The 18,054-nt window shown below is 49.7% G+C and overlaps 1 protein-coding gene across 5 annotated transcripts in view; it reads left to right on the plus strand.

Moving 5' to 3' along the window:
• CFAP20DC (CFAP20 domain containing) overlaps positions 1-18,054 on the plus strand; it is a 1,691,586-nt gene that overhangs the window by 902,921 nt on the left and 770,611 nt on the right. For all 5 annotated transcript variants that reach the window (XM_085624732.1, XM_085624734.1, XM_085624733.1 and 2 more), the window contains one exon: positions 11,026-11,348. In XM_085624732.1, coding sequence (XP_085480858.1) covers positions 11,026-11,348 — 323 coding nt within the window. The remainder of the gene's footprint in view (positions 1-11,025; positions 11,349-18,054) is intronic.

Below are 18,054 nucleotides of genomic sequence, written 5' to 3' on the forward strand. Positions count from 1 at the left end.
TTTATTATTGTTTGTTCACTATCATAATCCTTGTGTTGGCATTTCACTTGTTTATTTTGTCGCTGTTCAGATTCCCTTTAAGACTGGTATGATATATTTTCCACAGACTGTGAATTGTGACAATTCTTATTTCAATGATGTTGACCAACCGTGGTAATAATATGAATTAAATTAGAATTATGAGAAAAAGGTTTTGGTTTGCCTGAGCTGAGTGTCTGGAAGAGAGGTTTCAGGAAATCTCAGGTCTAGTAAATGTCTTTTCCACCTTCATGCCGGTACCTGCCACCTGGGCTGCTGCTGGGGTATGAATTTGAGACTTAGGATGACTGTACAGAGGCGTATGTGGCTGCGTCAGTCTAGAGGGGTTGTACTTGGCACTTGAGCCTATGGACCTGCAAATCAGCCTGCACCTAAAATATATGGCTGTACAAGACTGGGCCTAATATGCTCATGAACAAATATGACAATCATAAAAAATATGGTGCATAAAATATACTTGTGCAGACATGGTTGCTGGTGCAAAAGGCTTTATTTGAATGTATGACAGCGCCCTTGCATTTGAGGCTGTGCCTGTAGGGCTATATATGTATCCAATTTGTAGTATCTGGCCTATGGCATATGATGACACTGCCTGGCATATATTCTTGTCCATTAATTGGTGTACGTGGAGCCATACTTCAATCATGAGCAAGACTGCAACAGGTATTTAGTGCAATGCCTTGATATATGATAATACCTTGCACATGAGAACTTGTCTGGCTGTTTGAGGCCATACCTAGCAAAGTTAGATGTACCTGAAGACATGATTCTGTTATAAACCCTTGATGCAAAACCTGTCATATGGTAACAGTTCTTGACACATGACAGTGTACTTGGGACACCAGTCTGTACCTGGACATGGAAATAATATGCAAAAGTGCATCTTGCATGTTTCTGTTACATTGCACAGGCTGCCATTTCTGCCACATGTGCCTGTGTTTGCACATGAAGCACTAGCTGACGTATGAAGGCAGGACCTTGGATCAAGGCTTTACTTGGGTTCCTGGTCTTGTACCTGGATTTATGAGGACCAACTAAGCCTGTACTTAACACCTGAGTATGTGCAGCTGGAGAAGGGCTACGAGGCAGTATGTTATCCTCTGAGACTACACCTAGACATGTGATAGCAGCATCTGGCACATGAGACTGTATGTAGACACATGAAACTATAACAAGAAACATGAGTTTTCACTTGAAATTTGATGTGTACAGGTGGGCACATGATAACAGTACCTAGACATACAGGGTTGTACCTGAACATTTGAATCTTTAACTGGACGTATGAGGATCTGTATGTGGCATACAAAATACCAATTTGGGCATACGATTACAGTATCTGGATATATCAATTTTATATTACAATATGATGGTTTCACCCTGGTATATCACAGTTGTACCCCGGGTTATGATAATAATATATGGACGGCAAAAAAAAAAGGTCTGCAATCTGTGAGTGTTACATGTTAATATTTCGCTTACATTTTGTACTCCATGCATTTGTTTTATTCACCCCAAAGATTCTTCTTTCTGTGAGGTAATCAGGGTAAAAATGTATTTCATGTCACATATTGTTATGTTATGTTATCGTTCTTGGTATAGCGTGAGAATGAGTATCAGCGCTTAGCTGTACAGAACCTAGTGCACTTTAGAACATCCATATTTTTAACACCTTCATGAATTTCATGAAATCCGAGCAGATACGGATATGAAAAGGAAGCTGATGGCAATGAAAATGTGCCAAACACGAGAAGGAGCTGCCACCAAATCTGTAGGTGCGTATATGTGCAGTCTGCAGAATGGCTTTATTTGGTGACCTTAGCATTCTGGTGGGCTGGTAATGGCGTAGTCTAGACTGAAGATAGGCAGGAAGTTCCTTGATCTGAAAGAAACATGTTAGTTAGATTCCTCACCTTAGAATATCCCCAGGCGTCAGGCTGGATCCGGAAAGATTTTCGGCAGCAATACCCTTGCACGTCGCTAGGCGTCGTCTGTGGCTCCGCGTCCGATTGCCAGGATGACGTCGTCGGAGTACTTAGACGCCGCCCTCGCGCGCTGATGTCAGTTCTTCGTTTTTCCGCGCCAGTAAGTGCCGATCCGGGAAGTGCATACCCTTTAGTCATTTTTTGACTAAACTTTTTGAACTCTTTTGGTTCGATTCTCGTCGACTCGACTCTGGTGCCGGTAGGGATGCCTGGCTTTAAAGCTTGTGACTCCTGTCACCGACTGATGTTGGTTACGGACCACCACCGCCGGTGCCTTTACTGCCTGGGGGCTGACCACGATGTCGAGTTGTGCCCCGACTGCCGGGCCTTGACTTCGAAGGCTAGGCGGGAGCGGTCCCGCAAGCTACTCGACCTCCGGCAGTCGGCTCCGCAACGTTCACAGTCCCGGTTGAGGAGGAGGTCGAGGGACCGGTCGCGGAGCCGCAGCCATCACCACCACTCGTCGGGTTCCAAGTCTTCGGGTAAGTCGAAGCATAGTAAGAAGTCCAAGAGGCGACATCGCTCTTCGGGCTCCCCTCACAGGTCGCGTGACTCGGCCGAGGGTTCGGGTGGTACCACCCACTCAGCTCCGTCGGAGCCACAGGAGTCGTGTCCGTCCCCATATCCGCCGGTCCCTGGGACGGGCACGACTCCGGCAGAGATCAGTGCCTTCCTCATAGCCATGAGTAGCCTGGCTCTGCTCGTCGACGCCTGCCGGCGCGCCTTCGGGCCCCGCAGGCTCGGCCGGGAGGCCTAGCGAGCCGGCGGCTCTGGCCCCGGCGCCAACTCCGTTCCGACGGCGCAGGCCCCCGCGGGATCCAGACCTGGATCCCAGTCGGCGCGGTCGACCTCACGACCCCTCCGCCGGCGCCGACTCCGGTGCCACCCCCGGCGCCGCCTTCAGACGACGCCGTTCCCCAGTTTAGTCCCGGTCCGGGCCCGGCGTTGGAGCGGCGCTGTCCGGCGCCGCTCCCGACGCCAATGGCTGCCCGGCTCCGATCATTCCTCCTGTCTACCAGGAATCGGATGACAGTGATGACTGGGAAGGGTCTGAGGACCCTCTGGCCCGGCAGGGCCAGTTATCTCAGGACGAGCTGGAGGATGCCAGTGGTTTGGATACCTCCCCTGACACTGGCTTCATCTCTCTCTTACCGTGGCTTCGGAGGAAGGTGCTGCATTTTCTGTGGTACTGCGCAAGGCGGCCGAAGCCCTTGGGCTGGAGCTGCTGCGGCCGTGAGGACTAACCTCCGCACTGAAGTGCTCCAACCGTCAGCAAGCTCCTCGGAGCCTCTGCTGCAGTTTAATGAAGCACTGGTTGACGTTCTCAAGGGCACCTGGTCCAAGCCCTCCACAGTACCTCCTGTGGACCGGAACATGGCCCGGCGCCACCGCCCTGCACCGGGCGACCCCAGTTTTCTGTCCATGCACCCCACACCCGAGAGCCTGGTTATCCAGGCCTCTACTTCCCAGACCTCCTTCCCGTCCGCTCCCCCAGATCGGGAATCCAAGAGACTAGAACAGTTTGGTAAGAAGCTGTTCTCTCTTAGTTTGGGATTGCGTTCTATTAACACTGCTTGTCTCTTGGACCGTTACTCCCACTCCCTGTGGGATACGGTGGAGGACGTGCTGCCCAAGTGCCCGGAGGAGGCCCGGACACGGCTCGCCCAGGCTCTTGCCGAGGGGCGGGATGCAGCACGGCATGCTATCCGATGTGGACTGGACACTACGGACTCTCTAGGTCGGGCAATGTCGACCACGGTGGCACTTCGCTGCCACGCCTGGCTGTGGTCCACCAGTTTTTCTGGGGATGTCCAGAGCACCCTCATGGACATGCCCTTCATTGGCAGTCGCCTTTTTGGCGACAAAGCGGATAGTGCGCTGGAGCGCTTTAAGGACTCCAGGGCTACGGCCAAGTCCTTGGGCCTCTCGGCCCCGCGCCCACAAGCTTCCGCTTTTCGCCCCTTTTGTGGCCAAGGAAGGGGCGCCCCCTCACGTCTGCCTAGCAACAGTCTGCAGAACCAACCTCTACGCGGTTGCGGACTTGGATTCCGCCGAGGCGGTACAGGGGGACAACGTGCCGGTCCGTCCACATCTACCCCAGCAGCATCCGCCTCAAAGCCCTCCTAGTCCGTGCTTTCAGGCCCATTCCACGCCAGTGGGAGGCAGAGTTCACCATCACCTGCTCCACTAGCGTTCCATCACGTCGGACAAGTGGGTGCTGCAAATCGTTTGAAGGGGCTACTCCCTCCCCTTCGAGGCGACCCCTCCAGCCATGCCACCGCAGTACCACCGCATTACGGGGGATCACTTGAATCTTCTGCAGGAGGAAGTTACGGCCCTCTTGGCCAAGGGAGCCATCGAGCGCGGTCCTGGTCCAGAAGTAGGTTGTGGTTGTTATTCCCACTACTTTCTGGGTCCCAAGAAGGGCAAAGGGGGCCTACGCCCTATCTTGGACCTCAGGAGCGTCAACGCCTTCCTCCGGAAGGAGAGGTTCAAGATGCTCACCTTAGCTCCGGTTCTGGCTGCCCTAGACCCTGGAGACTGGATGGTAGCGTTGGACTTGCAGGACGCTTATTTCCACATCCCTGTCCTGCCGGCCCACTGGCGTTACCTGCGGTTCACGGTGGGCCAGGAGCATTTTCAGTTTACCGTGCTCCCCTTCGGCCTCACCAGTGCCCCTCGGGTATTCACGAAAATGATGGCGGTGGTCGCAGCTCATCTGCGCAGATTGGGGGTTCCAGTCTTCCCCTATCTCGACGACTGGTTGTTGAAGGCAGGCTCGCCCCAGGCAGTCGTCTCCCACCTCCAGACTACAGCCGACCTCCTGCATTTGCTGGGGTTCTCCATCAACGTGCCGAAGTCGCATCTGAGTCCCTCCCAGAAGGTCCTCTTCATCGGAGTAGTTTTGGACTCGGCGCAGTTCCGGGCCTATCCTCCGGAACAGCAGGTCCGGGATATTCAGGCTCTGATTCCCATCTTCCAGCCTCTATCCCGGGTTTCGGTCAGGTTGGTGCTGCGGCTTCTGGGTCTGATGGCCTCCTGCATCCTGTTGGTGCATCACGCCAGATGACGAATGCGGGCTCTGCAGTGGGACCTGAAGTTTCAGTGGGCCCAGCATCGGGGTAACCTGTCTGACCAGGTCTTGATCTCGGAGGGCACTGCGAGACAGTTGCAGTGGTGGCTCATGGACCGCGAGTCAGTGGCAGATCCCTCTCGCTGCCCCAACCGGAGCACGTAGTAGTGACGGATGCGTCCCTCCTGGGATGGGGGGGCCACATGGGAGAGGTGGAGATCAGAGGACTCTGGTCTCCGGCGGAGTCTCGGCTCCATATCAACCTTTTGGAGCTGAGGGCGATCCGACTTGCACTGAAGGCATTCCTTCCCTCTGTCCAGGGAAGTGTAGTGCAGGTGTTCACGGACAACACTACCGCCATGTGGTATTGCAACAAGCAGGGCGGAGTGGGGTCGTGGACCCTTTGTCAGGAGGCTCTGCGCCTCTGGACATGGCTTGCACATCAGGGCATCACCCTGGTGGTTCAACATCTGGCGGGCTCTCTCAACGCCAGAGCAGACGAACTCAGCCGCCGGTGCATGATGGATCATGAATGGCGTCTAAACTCGGACGTGGCGCAAGGCCTCTTTCAGCAGTGGGGAGAGCCTTGGTTAGATCTATTTGCCACCGAAGAGAATGTACAATGTCAGCAGTTCTGCACGTTGGAGTTTCCAAGGCGGCACTCGCTCGGGGACGTCTTTCATCACGAGTGGAGTTGCGGTCTGTTGTACGCCTTTCCGCCTATACCACTTCTGCCCAGAGTGCTGAAGAAGATCAGGCGCGACCGGGCCCAAGTCATCTTGGTGGCTCCGGATTGGGCACGAAGGTACTGGTATCCCGAGCTACTCAGTCTGTCGATCGATCCCCCGATACGACTGCCTCTTCAGGAAGACCTTCTGTCGCAGCAGCAGGGGACGGTCCTCCACCCGAACCTGTCCAGTCTCCACCTCCATGCGTGGAGATTGAGCGGCGACAGTTGATGCCATTTGACTTGCCTCCTGAAGTCTGTGATGTTATTCTGGCAGCCAGGCGTCCCTCCACAAAATCGGTATATGCCTGCAGGTGGAACAAATTTGTGGCATGGTGCACAGCAAAGGCTGTGGATCCCCTGTCCGCCCCTCTTTCTGAGGTTCTCGTCTTTCTTCTTTCCATGGCCCAGCAGGGCACTCTTAAAGGTTATCTTTCAGCTATCTCTGCTTTCTTACGGCTTCCTGATCAGCCTTCTCTTTTCAAATCCCCTGTTGTTTCTCGCTTCTTTAAAGGCATTACTCACATGTTTCCTCCTGTCCCTTTCGTAATGCCTCAGTGGGATTTGAATCTGGTATTGACGTATCTGATGTGCTCTCCCTTTGAGCCACTTCATAATTGTCCCCTTCGTCTGTTGACGCTTAAGACTGCTTTCCTGGTGGCCATCACCTCTGCTAGAAGGGTGAGAGAGCTCCAGGCTCTCTCTTCTAAGCCTCCTTTCCTTTCTGTCCATCCAGACAAAGTTGTTCTCAGAACTCGTCCTTCCTTTCTTCCTAAGGTAGTGACTGCCTTTCACATCGGGCAGTCTGTTACGCTGCCCACCTTCTTTCCGCCTCCGCATCCCTCGAAAGAGGAACAGAGGCTCCACTGTCTGGACCCAAAAGGGCGCTGTCCTTCTATCTGGACTGCACCAAACAGTTCCGGGTGGACGACCAACTCTTTGTCGGCTACGTGGGCGCTAAGAAGGGGCGGGCGGTGCACAAACGAACCATCTCTCAGTGGGTCGTTTTGTGTATCAAAGCTTATTACTTCTTAGCTAAAAAGGAACCTCCTGTAGGGCTGAGGGCCCATTCTACTCTGGCCACAGCGGCGACCACTGCCCTGGCCGGGGAGTCCCCTTGCAGGACATCTGTCAGGCAGCAACATTATTGCCTGGACAGCCAAGTCCGGAGAGACGGCTTCTTTGGTCGTTCTGTTCTCCGGGACTTTCTGGTGTGATCTTGGTTCGCAGACCCACCACCGGGGTTGGTTTTGCTTGGGTATCTATTCTAAGGTGAGGAATCTAACTAACGTGTTTCTTTCAGATGAACAAGTTACTTACCTTCGGTAACGATATATCTGTAAGAAACATTAGTTAGTTAGATTCCTCACCGCCCCACCCATCCTCCCCGTTCTGCGAACCGATATCTAGGGTTGAGGTCATCCCTTTCAGGGCCCTAGAATTTTTTGGCACCAGTGTCGGTCTCTTGCATGGCTCTGCGTTTCTGGTGTGGAAAGCTATGTACAAGAACTGACGTCAGCGCGCGAGGGCAGCGTCTAAGTACTCTGATGACGTCATCCCGGCGATCACGACGCCGACGACGGACGCGGAGCCGCAGACGACGCCTAGCGACGCGCAAGGGTATTGCTGACAAAAATCTTTCCGGATCCAGCCTGACGCCTGGGGATATTCTAAGGTGAGGAATCTAACTAACTAATGTTTCTTACAGATATATCGTTACCGAAGGTAAGTAACTTGTTCTTTAATGCCTTGTGCACCAGGCAGCATAGCTTAAAGCTTGCCCGCTTCCTGATTCGAAGCTAATGCAAGGTTTTTAGGATAGGGTCAGAAGAAGACCGTGCAGGAAGATTACTTATTAGCCGTGCAGCTGTATTCTGAACAACTTACAGTTTAGCCAGCAGGGTGTCATTAGCTGCTACTAACAGTGCATTCCCATAGTCCAATCTACCAGTAATAAGTGCCTGGACTAGGGTTTTTCTGAAAGTGGAAGGAAGCGGAGGAGAAACTTTTTTAAGAGGTGCATTGTGACAAAGCAGATGCCACAGGTTGAGTTGACTTGATCTTTCATAGATAGCATTATGGTAATTTTTTATTACAAGGTTTTTATCCACTTGCTTAGGGGTAGGGGCTGAACCGAGTTCTGTAGACCACTAATCAGCCGATCAAAGCTCCTGTGCTCTGCCAAATAGCACAATCTCCAGCATACCTGAACAGCTGACTCGCTTTCCACGCACCCCAAAGGACCCTACGATTGGCCCAGCTCTCCTACGCCGTGGTCCCCCGTGCCTGAAATACCAGATCAGGAGGCCGCTCCTTGTCCTTCCTCGCGGCCGGAGCATGGAACGCCCCACCGCTCCACCTCAGACAAACTACATCACTCCCAATCTTCACGAGAAACCTCAACTTGGCTCTTCGATAGACCTCCTCCTTGATGGACTGGAACCTGCACCCCACCTTCCTCCCCAGCGCCTTGAGACCCTTACGGGTGAGTAGTCGCGCTTAAGAAGTACCTGATTGATTGAATCTCCGTTTTCTCGCTGTTTAGTTTGAGACGGTTGTTGGGCATCCAATCACTGATTTCCCTCAGGCAACTCACAAACTGAGCTTTCACTTTTACTGCAACTGCGCTGAAGGAGATGAGAAGTGTCAGCACATGCAGTGTATTGCAAGATCATCATTGCCAAAGGACATTTGACGTCTCTTCCTGTGATGCTGTGGTGGAATGTCAGAAGGGTTTTTGATGTTCCTTCCCAAAACACTACTGCTGTAGTGAGTTGTCATAAGAGAATAAAGCATAGATTAAAAGATCCACGGGAATTGCAGTGCCGTCATTCTGCATCTTTAATCACCATCTGTGTCACCAAAGGAATTACTGGAGGAATATAAATTATCTCCTAAATGCCCGGTTTTGAATTGGGGGAATTCCTTGCGAAATCTGTGTTTTGACACCAAAATCCACATGGCACTATGTAATTACGGGCCCAGTTTCTACTGCCAGTGTTGGGGCGCTCAATGAGCAGCTGTTGCGCTCTACGAATTCCTATACAATATATAAAATATAATAATAATATGCATGTTTTACAATAACTCCACCCGTATCTCAACAAATCTTCCAGTGCTTCCTGCTCCTTGTTTGTTTTATACTTTGCTTCTACCTCTGGTATGATAGAATCCCTCCCTGTAATTCATTGTTCTTCTTTTTTTTTATTGTGTAAAGTGTAATGATGAACTCTTAAGTATGTACTTTGTTATATCTTGAAATAAACATCATTTAATAAGATGGTTGCATAACAGCAGTATTGCGGCCATTTATGAAATATAAATATTGGATAAATATTTACAAGCTCTTTCTAATTGAACAAGACCTATTCCATCATTTAGAATATGAAGGAATTGACATTGACAATTTTTGGGCAGTGAAGTAAAGGTTAAAACTGCATTTCTTAGTTTTCTTCATGGGAATTGTCTTGTGTTTGCCTCTGGGCTGAAGTCAAAACCTTTTGACGAGTAATCTCTGGTGTTGCTCTGTGTTCTCCAAGGTATTAGTCTGATCGATGTCAATACCAATAACCTGGTTTAGAAGACAGGCAAAGGTCATCTTTTTGCCCTCAATAAATGTTAATGTTATGAAATGTTTTTCTTCCGAATATAGGATAGGTACCTACTTCTTCTAAGTATGTCTCATCAGCTTGTAATACCTCGGTCAATAAAAGTAACAGGTTTCCTGTATAATTGTAAATTCTGAGAAGTGTGTTACAATGTGCATGGTTGTAATTTTTTACAGTGATCACTATTCAAATAGATGTGAATAAGCGGATGCCACACCCTCATGCCCACCTAAAGTAGTATTTGAAAACAAATTATTTAAAAAAATATATATATATATAGTAATTAAAAACATGTGTAACTAAAATTAAATGAGGAAAGCTCGATGTACTTAAACGGTATCCTACACATTTCAGTGAGAATGTCCGGGCTTTGATTTGATTAAGGTTTATGATTGATTCAGTTACCACAGAAACAAGTAACTATTTTTTTCTTTCAAACCTGCTGCAGTGTTACATTTTCGAACGTCCACCTCTCTCTGCTTTGGCTGACCTACCGCCTGAGCAAATACATTTGGTAAATTCTGACGACCAATTTTTGGGAAAAATTGGAGATTTCTATATTTACTAATTTCTGGTCTTCTGGGCAACTATTTGAACTGCACCTGGAACAAATTAAAATTTAACATGAACTCCTGTCAAAAGATATTGAGAAGGGTGTTGTAACTGTCTCTTTTTTCTCCCTAATTAAACTGTTCTCATGGTGTCAGTTTAAAGGATGAAGATTTGTTACTGCATGCATTCAATGGTGTGACCTGCAGATTACACCTCCCTCCGCCCCACACACACACACATCTACAGCAGGAGTATTAATCCACTGACCTGTTTTATTGAACAATTACTCCTCCCCAACACTCATTTCCCCTCTGCCATCTCTCTCTTTGTAACGATTTCTCCCTTCAAAACCATGTGGTTAGGAGTCTCCCTTTGTAGCACTCCACAAACCATCCCTAATCTCTAGGGAGACTTGTAGGCTATTTTTCGGAGAACAACTGCACCCTACAACTCTTCTATGCATGGAAAATCACTGACAAAAGTCTAGAATGTGAAGGACGTGTAGGATCTCGGAAATGACTTCTTGGTGTAGAAACCCTGGTGTCCGTCACATTAACATTGCTTCGCTCCCCTTCTGCGTCACGACGTAAGGTGATGTTTTTTACTGACCAATGAATGCTCCAGAGTATTTGTTGAGGTAGCAAGAGGGGACATGTATCAAACCTCAGAGCTCTGTGCTTTCCATTCTACTAAAATGAGTCCGAGGGTCTCAAAGGTCATCTGTTTTTCCTTTTTTTCTGGTGCCTTCTTTATGTTGTGGCATGCACAGCAAATAACCTGTACAGTGATGTGATCATCTTAAATAGAAACAACGTGGAAAGCAGATAGCAAATGAGCCCTCTTCAAAAAAATAAAAGTATTAGTGAGCTAGATTTTCCCCCATGGATAAGGGATGTGTTAATAAACCATACACGTGCACTTGCATCACCAAAGAAGCGCATTTACTAAATGTGTGCAATATTTTTAAAACATGTCTGTTAAATAAATTAATAACATTAATGGAAATCTCACTTACACTAAAGGAAGTGTGCTCTTGCTTTTCAGATGAGTGGGTGTTTCCTGAGCGTCATCCTCTTCAATCTTCCAAACAGGTCTTCGCCCCTGAAACAGAAACCTTCACAACATTACCTGAGCATCAGCAACAAGGTGAAGATGAAAAGGGAAATCCATCCTGTGAGCTCCAGCCACCCCCGACAGATGTGTTTACTTTTTTATCCAGGCCTCGTTCGGCGCCCCATGGGAAGTCTCAGAATGTTTCAGTGGACGAGTATGCGTTTCCATTAGATGTCAGCCATCTTGTTAGAAATGAAGAGCAAAGAGGAGCCCGGATGGAGGACGACTTTTACGCAAGCGATAGCAGCGAAGAGGTAATTGCCCCAACAGTTACTTTGTGTGTGCTACCCGTACTGTCAAAATGGAATTCACTTTTATTCTATGGGACTCTGGGAACTTCTTACTACTGACTATACTCACCATTATTTCCAAATTACTGCTCTTGATGTTGAATTATTATCATGTTTACTGAGCAGTGTCAATATAGGGGAAAATACGCAGACCCTATGCCTTTCCAGAGTTCACACTGTCAGACAACCGCTGCTGCTGTTTTTGTTGTAGAGCTAGTCATGGTTTGAAGACATTGTACCCCTGCAGTTTGGAAGAGGAGTGTTGGCGCCTGCGTGGGCATATTCCAGAGTTCTCTTTCATAATCACCCAATTGCCTTAGAGCCACCTTCTCCATCTTCCTGTTTGCTGCCATAAACTGCTGGGGGTCTACAGCTCTTGCACTGTTCCCTGTTCATTATAGAAATGTTATGGTTTGAAGAGTGGTGTAATACGGGGGGCGGATAGGGGGCAGTCCACCCTGGTGGTAAGTGTTTAGGGGGCTTCGGCCTCCCGCACCCTGCTCTTACATGGGTTTGCCACTTTGCGGCAAACGCAGGAATTGCCAGCACCCCGCCGCTCTTCCATGCGGCTGAGACGAGGCAGATAAGGTGGGGACCGCCAGGGGGGGCAAAGTGTCTAGCTACGCATCTGAGTTTGAAGATATTCTGGACCTGCACAGGCACCACCGCTCCTCCCAGCAGAGGAGGTGCAAAAACACCAGATTTCATATAACGTGTTGAACAAATGGTTTAGCCCTCAGCAGCAGCCTATTATGCCCTATTATTTCCTATTAAAATTCATAATGTTTGTTTATGTGGGAGTCCACTTCCAGTCAGGAACCTTATATAGACCAGTTTCCACATGAAAACTGAACCCTAGCTGCTATTATCTCAGCTCTTCATTACATTTTGCTTGCCATAATTTAACTGTTGACATAACAAACTGTTGGACAAGATCATTATTCTCTGATTTCTTTCAAGTATTTAATGACATTTAATTGAATTAACATTTATTGCACAAATAGTTACAGTTTGATGTTCAGCATAAGGCATCTAGTGAAGAGGGGATGATGACGGGTGGGGGGGGGGGGCAAGCATGGTTACTATTGGGTTTACTCAAATGGCAAAGGGTGTTTATTCATTTACAGGGTTATTACAAAATAGGTGAAAAGGAGTGGCAATGAGAATGACCATATGTCATTTGAGGTCGATAGAGGAAGCACTGAACTCACTCTTTTGTATGGAATGCCGGTGAATAGAATGGGAGCAGGACAAGAGCTCAGTAAAAGGATTCAGATAATACAAATATTTGTAGATCACTATTACTGAGCAATAATATCTAATGTTAATGTAATGGTGTGCTTACCACTGCACCTTGAGATTTTCCAGTATTTGTCCTAGCTAGTAAAACAAGCATTTGCAATGCAATATATCTCGTATCTGCAAGATTTAGAGATATTGGTATTGTAAATGACAATGTATTTTACTTATGTATTTTGGTTTTGAGTGTACTGGATGCATGTGTTGTGTAGTGGAATTATGTGGGTTATATTGGAATTGTTAGTTGTGGAATTGTGTGGTGTATAGAGCTTTTGTGCAGGGGAATAAAGTGGTATGGTGAATAGATGGGGTGAGAGCTGCACAGAATAGATAGAAAGGAAGACAGAGATAAGATATGGAGTTTGTTTAGGAAGTGGTGAATCAACTGAAACAGAAGAGCAGAAAGTGTGTGAGAAAAAGGGAAGAGCAGGCTACAGACGCATACAGTGGGAGCAGAAGACACCCTAAGACGAGAAGGATAGTGTGGATTTGAGGGAGGGAAACCTTGAAAAGGTACAGGAAAGAAACTGTGCTTAAAGACCTGAAGTTAACCATAGGAGAGAGGTGGGAAGAGTACGGGACACCTCATACACCAATGGAAGCTACGCCCATGAAAGCAGGCATGAAGCCCTAGAACTGTGTCAAAATTCAGATGTTTCCATCACAACTGGCTCCCTTGCCAGTACCATCTGCTGCAGGTCAGTCCCTTCATAGTGTGGACTCTCATTTTGTCAATCCATACAAAACAGCTCCGGGTTCAGTGCTGAAGCTTTCTTTTTCTGGAGACCACAAGAGCACACCCACCACTTCTCCTTACCTAACGGCAGAGGGTCAGCTGATTGTTCCTTCTCCTTCCTGCGCTGTATGAAACAGAGTGAATAAATAATGTACTTTCCAGAATGGAACTAAACGAAGGCTTTTGAATGGTTTTCTGGGTACCTTCCATTTGTGACTTATAGGAAATGCATATTTTATGACGCCAATGTGCCTTTCTCAATGAAAGAGGTGGGGCTATGGCATTCACATACAGAAAATGCACACGTTTTTCTAGGGAGCTTAGTTGATTACAATTATAGGTATGTATGTGTTATTTTTAGAATATATTTAAGCAGTGGACACGGTTGCTGTGGACTGTGGGTAAACAGCTCCCGATATTCATGTTCAGCTTTACAGTGCATGTAAGTATATGTACATGGACACGCAGCAATCTATACTCTTTCTTCTGATCCACGCTTCATGCGGGTGTATGGTTTTCATGGAAACAGAAATACCATATGAACAGAGCCATCTGTGCTTTCGAAAGGTTATATTCAGAAATTGCTGCCTATTTTCGTTTCTGTATGACATGATGTTGAAGTAAAAAAAAGACAGTGGTCTAGACCCATACGCACTATCTATAGTAAGATATATTAAGTGTAATGTATACATCACTGGCAGGCAAATGGTTTCGGGATCTACATTGCTTCACATATTTTTAGTATAGTACTTTTTTGTCAGAAACTGAACGTGTATATGCCGCCATGAAGGATATACAGAACTAAAGGAATGTACCCAGCTTATTTGGTTCCCACGCAATATACATACTGCAACCAATCAATTTGAACTCAGTGATACGTGATTTTTTTTCAAAGGATTTCACATTGAGAATCGCAAACAAAACACGCTGGTTAAGGCATACTGAATTATGATGCACGTCGCAATTTTTTTTTCATTACCATTGCATCTATATAGAGCTTGTTGCTACTGGTTCTGCCCGAAGCGCTATTAACTACCCCCAAAAAATGCACGTAGATGGATGTTCGTACTGTTGACATAGTGATTGCGGAGGTGTTCTTCGGACATATTGGAGTGTGTTCAAGTTGATCTTGTGGTGTTGTGAAGCTGCAGCAGCGCGGGTGAAAAGATATGTAAGATGCACAGGTTTCTGGCACAGGCTCATCAGCATAGCAGTTAAGAGCTTCGCGTTGTGAGTGTGCATTTATGGCTGATCAGGTATGTTTTTTTTTTGTTTTTTTTTTTAAAGTTTTTATTGTACAATAATTCGATTACAAGCACGGGCCTACAACCACCAGGGCCGGCCGCTAAATACAGAATGAAATATACATTTATCAAAGCTGCAGTCGGGTCCCGGGGCTCGGCCCCGTAGTGACTCCGGATAGGTCCAAAGAAACAGGAGACTTAAATCCAACAAACACAAAAAACTAAAAGAAAAACAAAAGGCGAGGCATAAAGACAAACAGCGCAGATCAGGCGTCCTCCGGGGAACCCCAGTTCAGACCATTAAGCAGCACGCAAAAGGAAGGAGTATCGGGAAGCTGGGGACGGGGGGGGGGGGCCAAGGGAAACGAACGTCCATATGTAGTCATTACAAAAGGTGCCCGGAACCATCAAGGGTCAGGGGGACATGGCGATATCGGTGTCCACCAGGGGGGGCGTACAGATACCCCCGCGATATGCATTCCATTGCCCCCAGATTCTACCCCATGCCCCCGGCTTACCACGGGCAACATACACAGTCTTCTCCCTGAACATACACCAGTCCATATTCTCCTTCCATACTGACACGGTGGGCGGCCGCTGGGCACCCCAAAGCTGCGCTATATCTCTCTTGGCAATCATGTTCCCCAGGGCCGCCCACCGAATCTGAGCCGCGCTATAATCATTGGGCTCCCACACATTCAAGACACAGCGACGCACCTCCGGCAGCAGCACAACCCCAGTGACCTGTCCCATAACCGTATGTATCCGGCGCCAGTAGTCCGCCACCTCGCGGCACTCCCACAGGATATGAAGAAAGGTGGCGCTGAGCCCACAACCCCGCTTACAGAGCCCATCGTCGGAATATCCCATCGAGACCAAGCGAGGACCCGTCACATACACCCGGTGAAGAATCTTAAGCTGTACCAACCGGAGACGGGCTGGAATGGCGACCTCCTTGGGGGACGACAGTGCAGACTGCCAGTCCTCGTCGTCCAATTCCACCCCATCCCCCGTCCAAGCCTCCCGAAGGCGCACCAAGAGGTCAGCCCGATGGTTAATCAGTTTCTTATAGATTAAAGAAATAGTACTGTCAGGGACATGTCCGTCAAGTATGCGGTCCTCGAGGGGCGAGGAAACCGGGATCTTGGTCCCCTCTCCAAAGACCGAGAGCAGGGCGTGCCGAACCTGGGCATAGCGGAAGAACTCCCTGTCCGTAAGCTCATATTCGGCCTGAAGAGCCGCGAAAGTCTTAACCGCGCCCTTATGCCACAGGTCTCCCACTTTGCTGATACCAATCGTATCCCACTGGTCAAACCCCTTCGTGGTCCAGAGGCTTCCCAGGCGCTCGGAGGCAAACAAAGGAGTAGCACATGTCAGTCGCTCACTCCAGCCCGTGGCCGCAGTGGCAGCCCTCCAGGTCCGCACCGCAATCTTAGTAGGACCCGTAAGGGCCCGGCCAGCCGAGCGGGAGTAAAGCGCCCTGTTATAGTCCCCGCCGGGAAGCAGGAACTTGTCCATCTCATACGCAGGATTCAGGCCAGGCGCATACGTGGCATGGTTAATGGCCGAAAGCTGCGCGGCCCAATAATACCTGCGAATGTCGGGAAGCGCGATGCCCCCGTCGTACCAGGGGAGAGTAAGCTTAGCAAGAGCAATACGCGCCCGCCCGTCCCACACCAGTCTCCTCTGCAGGCTCTCTACCTCCCGAAAGTAGGCCACTGGGATGACGTCGAAGGAGTTCTGGAGTGCATAGAGGAACCTGGGAAGGGACATCATTTTGAACAGCGCGGCCCGACCCAGCGGGGACAGGGGCAGCCTGCACCACCGGGCCGTGTCCTCTCGCAATCGCCGAAGCGGACGCAGGAGATTCTGCTCATAGCGAGCCACCGGATCCAGCGAAACGTATATCCCCAGGTACTTAAAGCCGCTCAGAGATACCTGGATCGGAAGCCGAGGCGGCAGGAGAGGAGGACCACCGGAGATCGGATAGACGCAGGATTTAGACCAATGGATCGTGAGACCCGAATCATTCCCAAAGGAAGTCAGAACGTCAAAGAGGACGTTGAGCGACTGCCGCGGTGAGGTGAGATATAGGAGAATATCGTCCGCATACAGCGACACCCGATCTTCAAAGCCCGGGGCCCACCGGATCCCTCTAAGCGAGGGCTCCCAGCGGAGCCAAGCCGCGAGTGGCTCCAGGGCGAGAGCAAAGAGCAAAGGGGACAACGGGCATCCCTGCCTCGTGCCCCTGCCGAGGGCAAAGGGCCGAGAGACCCGCCCATTCACCACCACCTGAGCCATGGGTCCGGTGTAAAGAAGCTTCACCCAGCCAATAAATCCCTCCCCAAAGCCAAATTTAGCCAAGACAGCCCAGAGGAATGGCCACTCGATGGTGTCAAAAGCCATCGTGGCATCCAAAGAAACCAGCACGGCCGGTTCGGAGAGGAGCTCCGCCCTGGCAAGGGCGCCATGGAGACGCCGCAAGTTAAGAGCGGTGTTACGATGCGGGATGAATCCGCATTGGTCCGGATGAATAAGATCGCACACGACGCTCAACAGACGATTAGCAAGGACTTTCGCCAGGATCTTAGGCTCCGCATTTAGCAGTGAAATAGGCCGGTAAGAAGTACAGCGGTCTCGCGGCTTGTCCTCCTTGGGGATAACGACTATCGTGGCCAAACGCTGGTCGGCCGGGAGGGAACCCGCCGCCAGAGACTCACGAAACATGCGACTGAGGAAGGGCGCAAGCTTGTCAGGGCGCAATTTATATAGCTCAATGGGCAGACCGTTGGGACCCATAGCCTTGCCCGAGCGAAGGGAGCGGATCGCGGTCGCTATTTCATCCGCCGACAAGGGGGCGTCCAGCCGCTCACGGTCCTCAACGGACAGGCCGGGCAAGGCGATATCCCGCAGCAGAAGGCGAGAGTCGTCCTCATCTCTGTCAGTCACTGGGGAGTACACAGCCCGGAGGTGGTCGGCAAAACATTCCACAATCCCGTCAGGCTCCGTCACACACACACCATCCGCAGCACGCAACTCCGGGACCACACGATTCACTCTCTCCTTCCTGTCCAGCCACGCGATCAGCTTTCCCGCCTTGTCCCCGGCATCGTACAGTCGACCCTGCTGCTCCCTATACATAGTTTTGGCCGCGTCAGTGACCAGGGACCTATATTCAAACTGTTTCAGGCGGAGGGCATGGAGCCCGTCCGGAGTGACAGTCGCCTCCAAGGCCGACTCCAGCCCCAAGATGTCAGTCTCCAGCCTCACCACTGCCTCACTCTTGACCCTCTTAGCCACCACTATCTGGGAAAGGGCGTGTCCGCGGATCACGGTTTTAAAGGCTTCCCACAAGGACATTGCAGACGACACCGACCCCTCGTTGTCCAGG

The sequence above is a fragment of the Triturus cristatus genome, chromosome 9 (assembly GCF_964204655.1).
Source record: "Triturus cristatus chromosome 9, aTriCri1.1, whole genome shotgun sequence".
Lineage (NCBI taxonomy): Eukaryota > Metazoa > Chordata > Amphibia > Caudata > Salamandridae > Triturus > Triturus cristatus.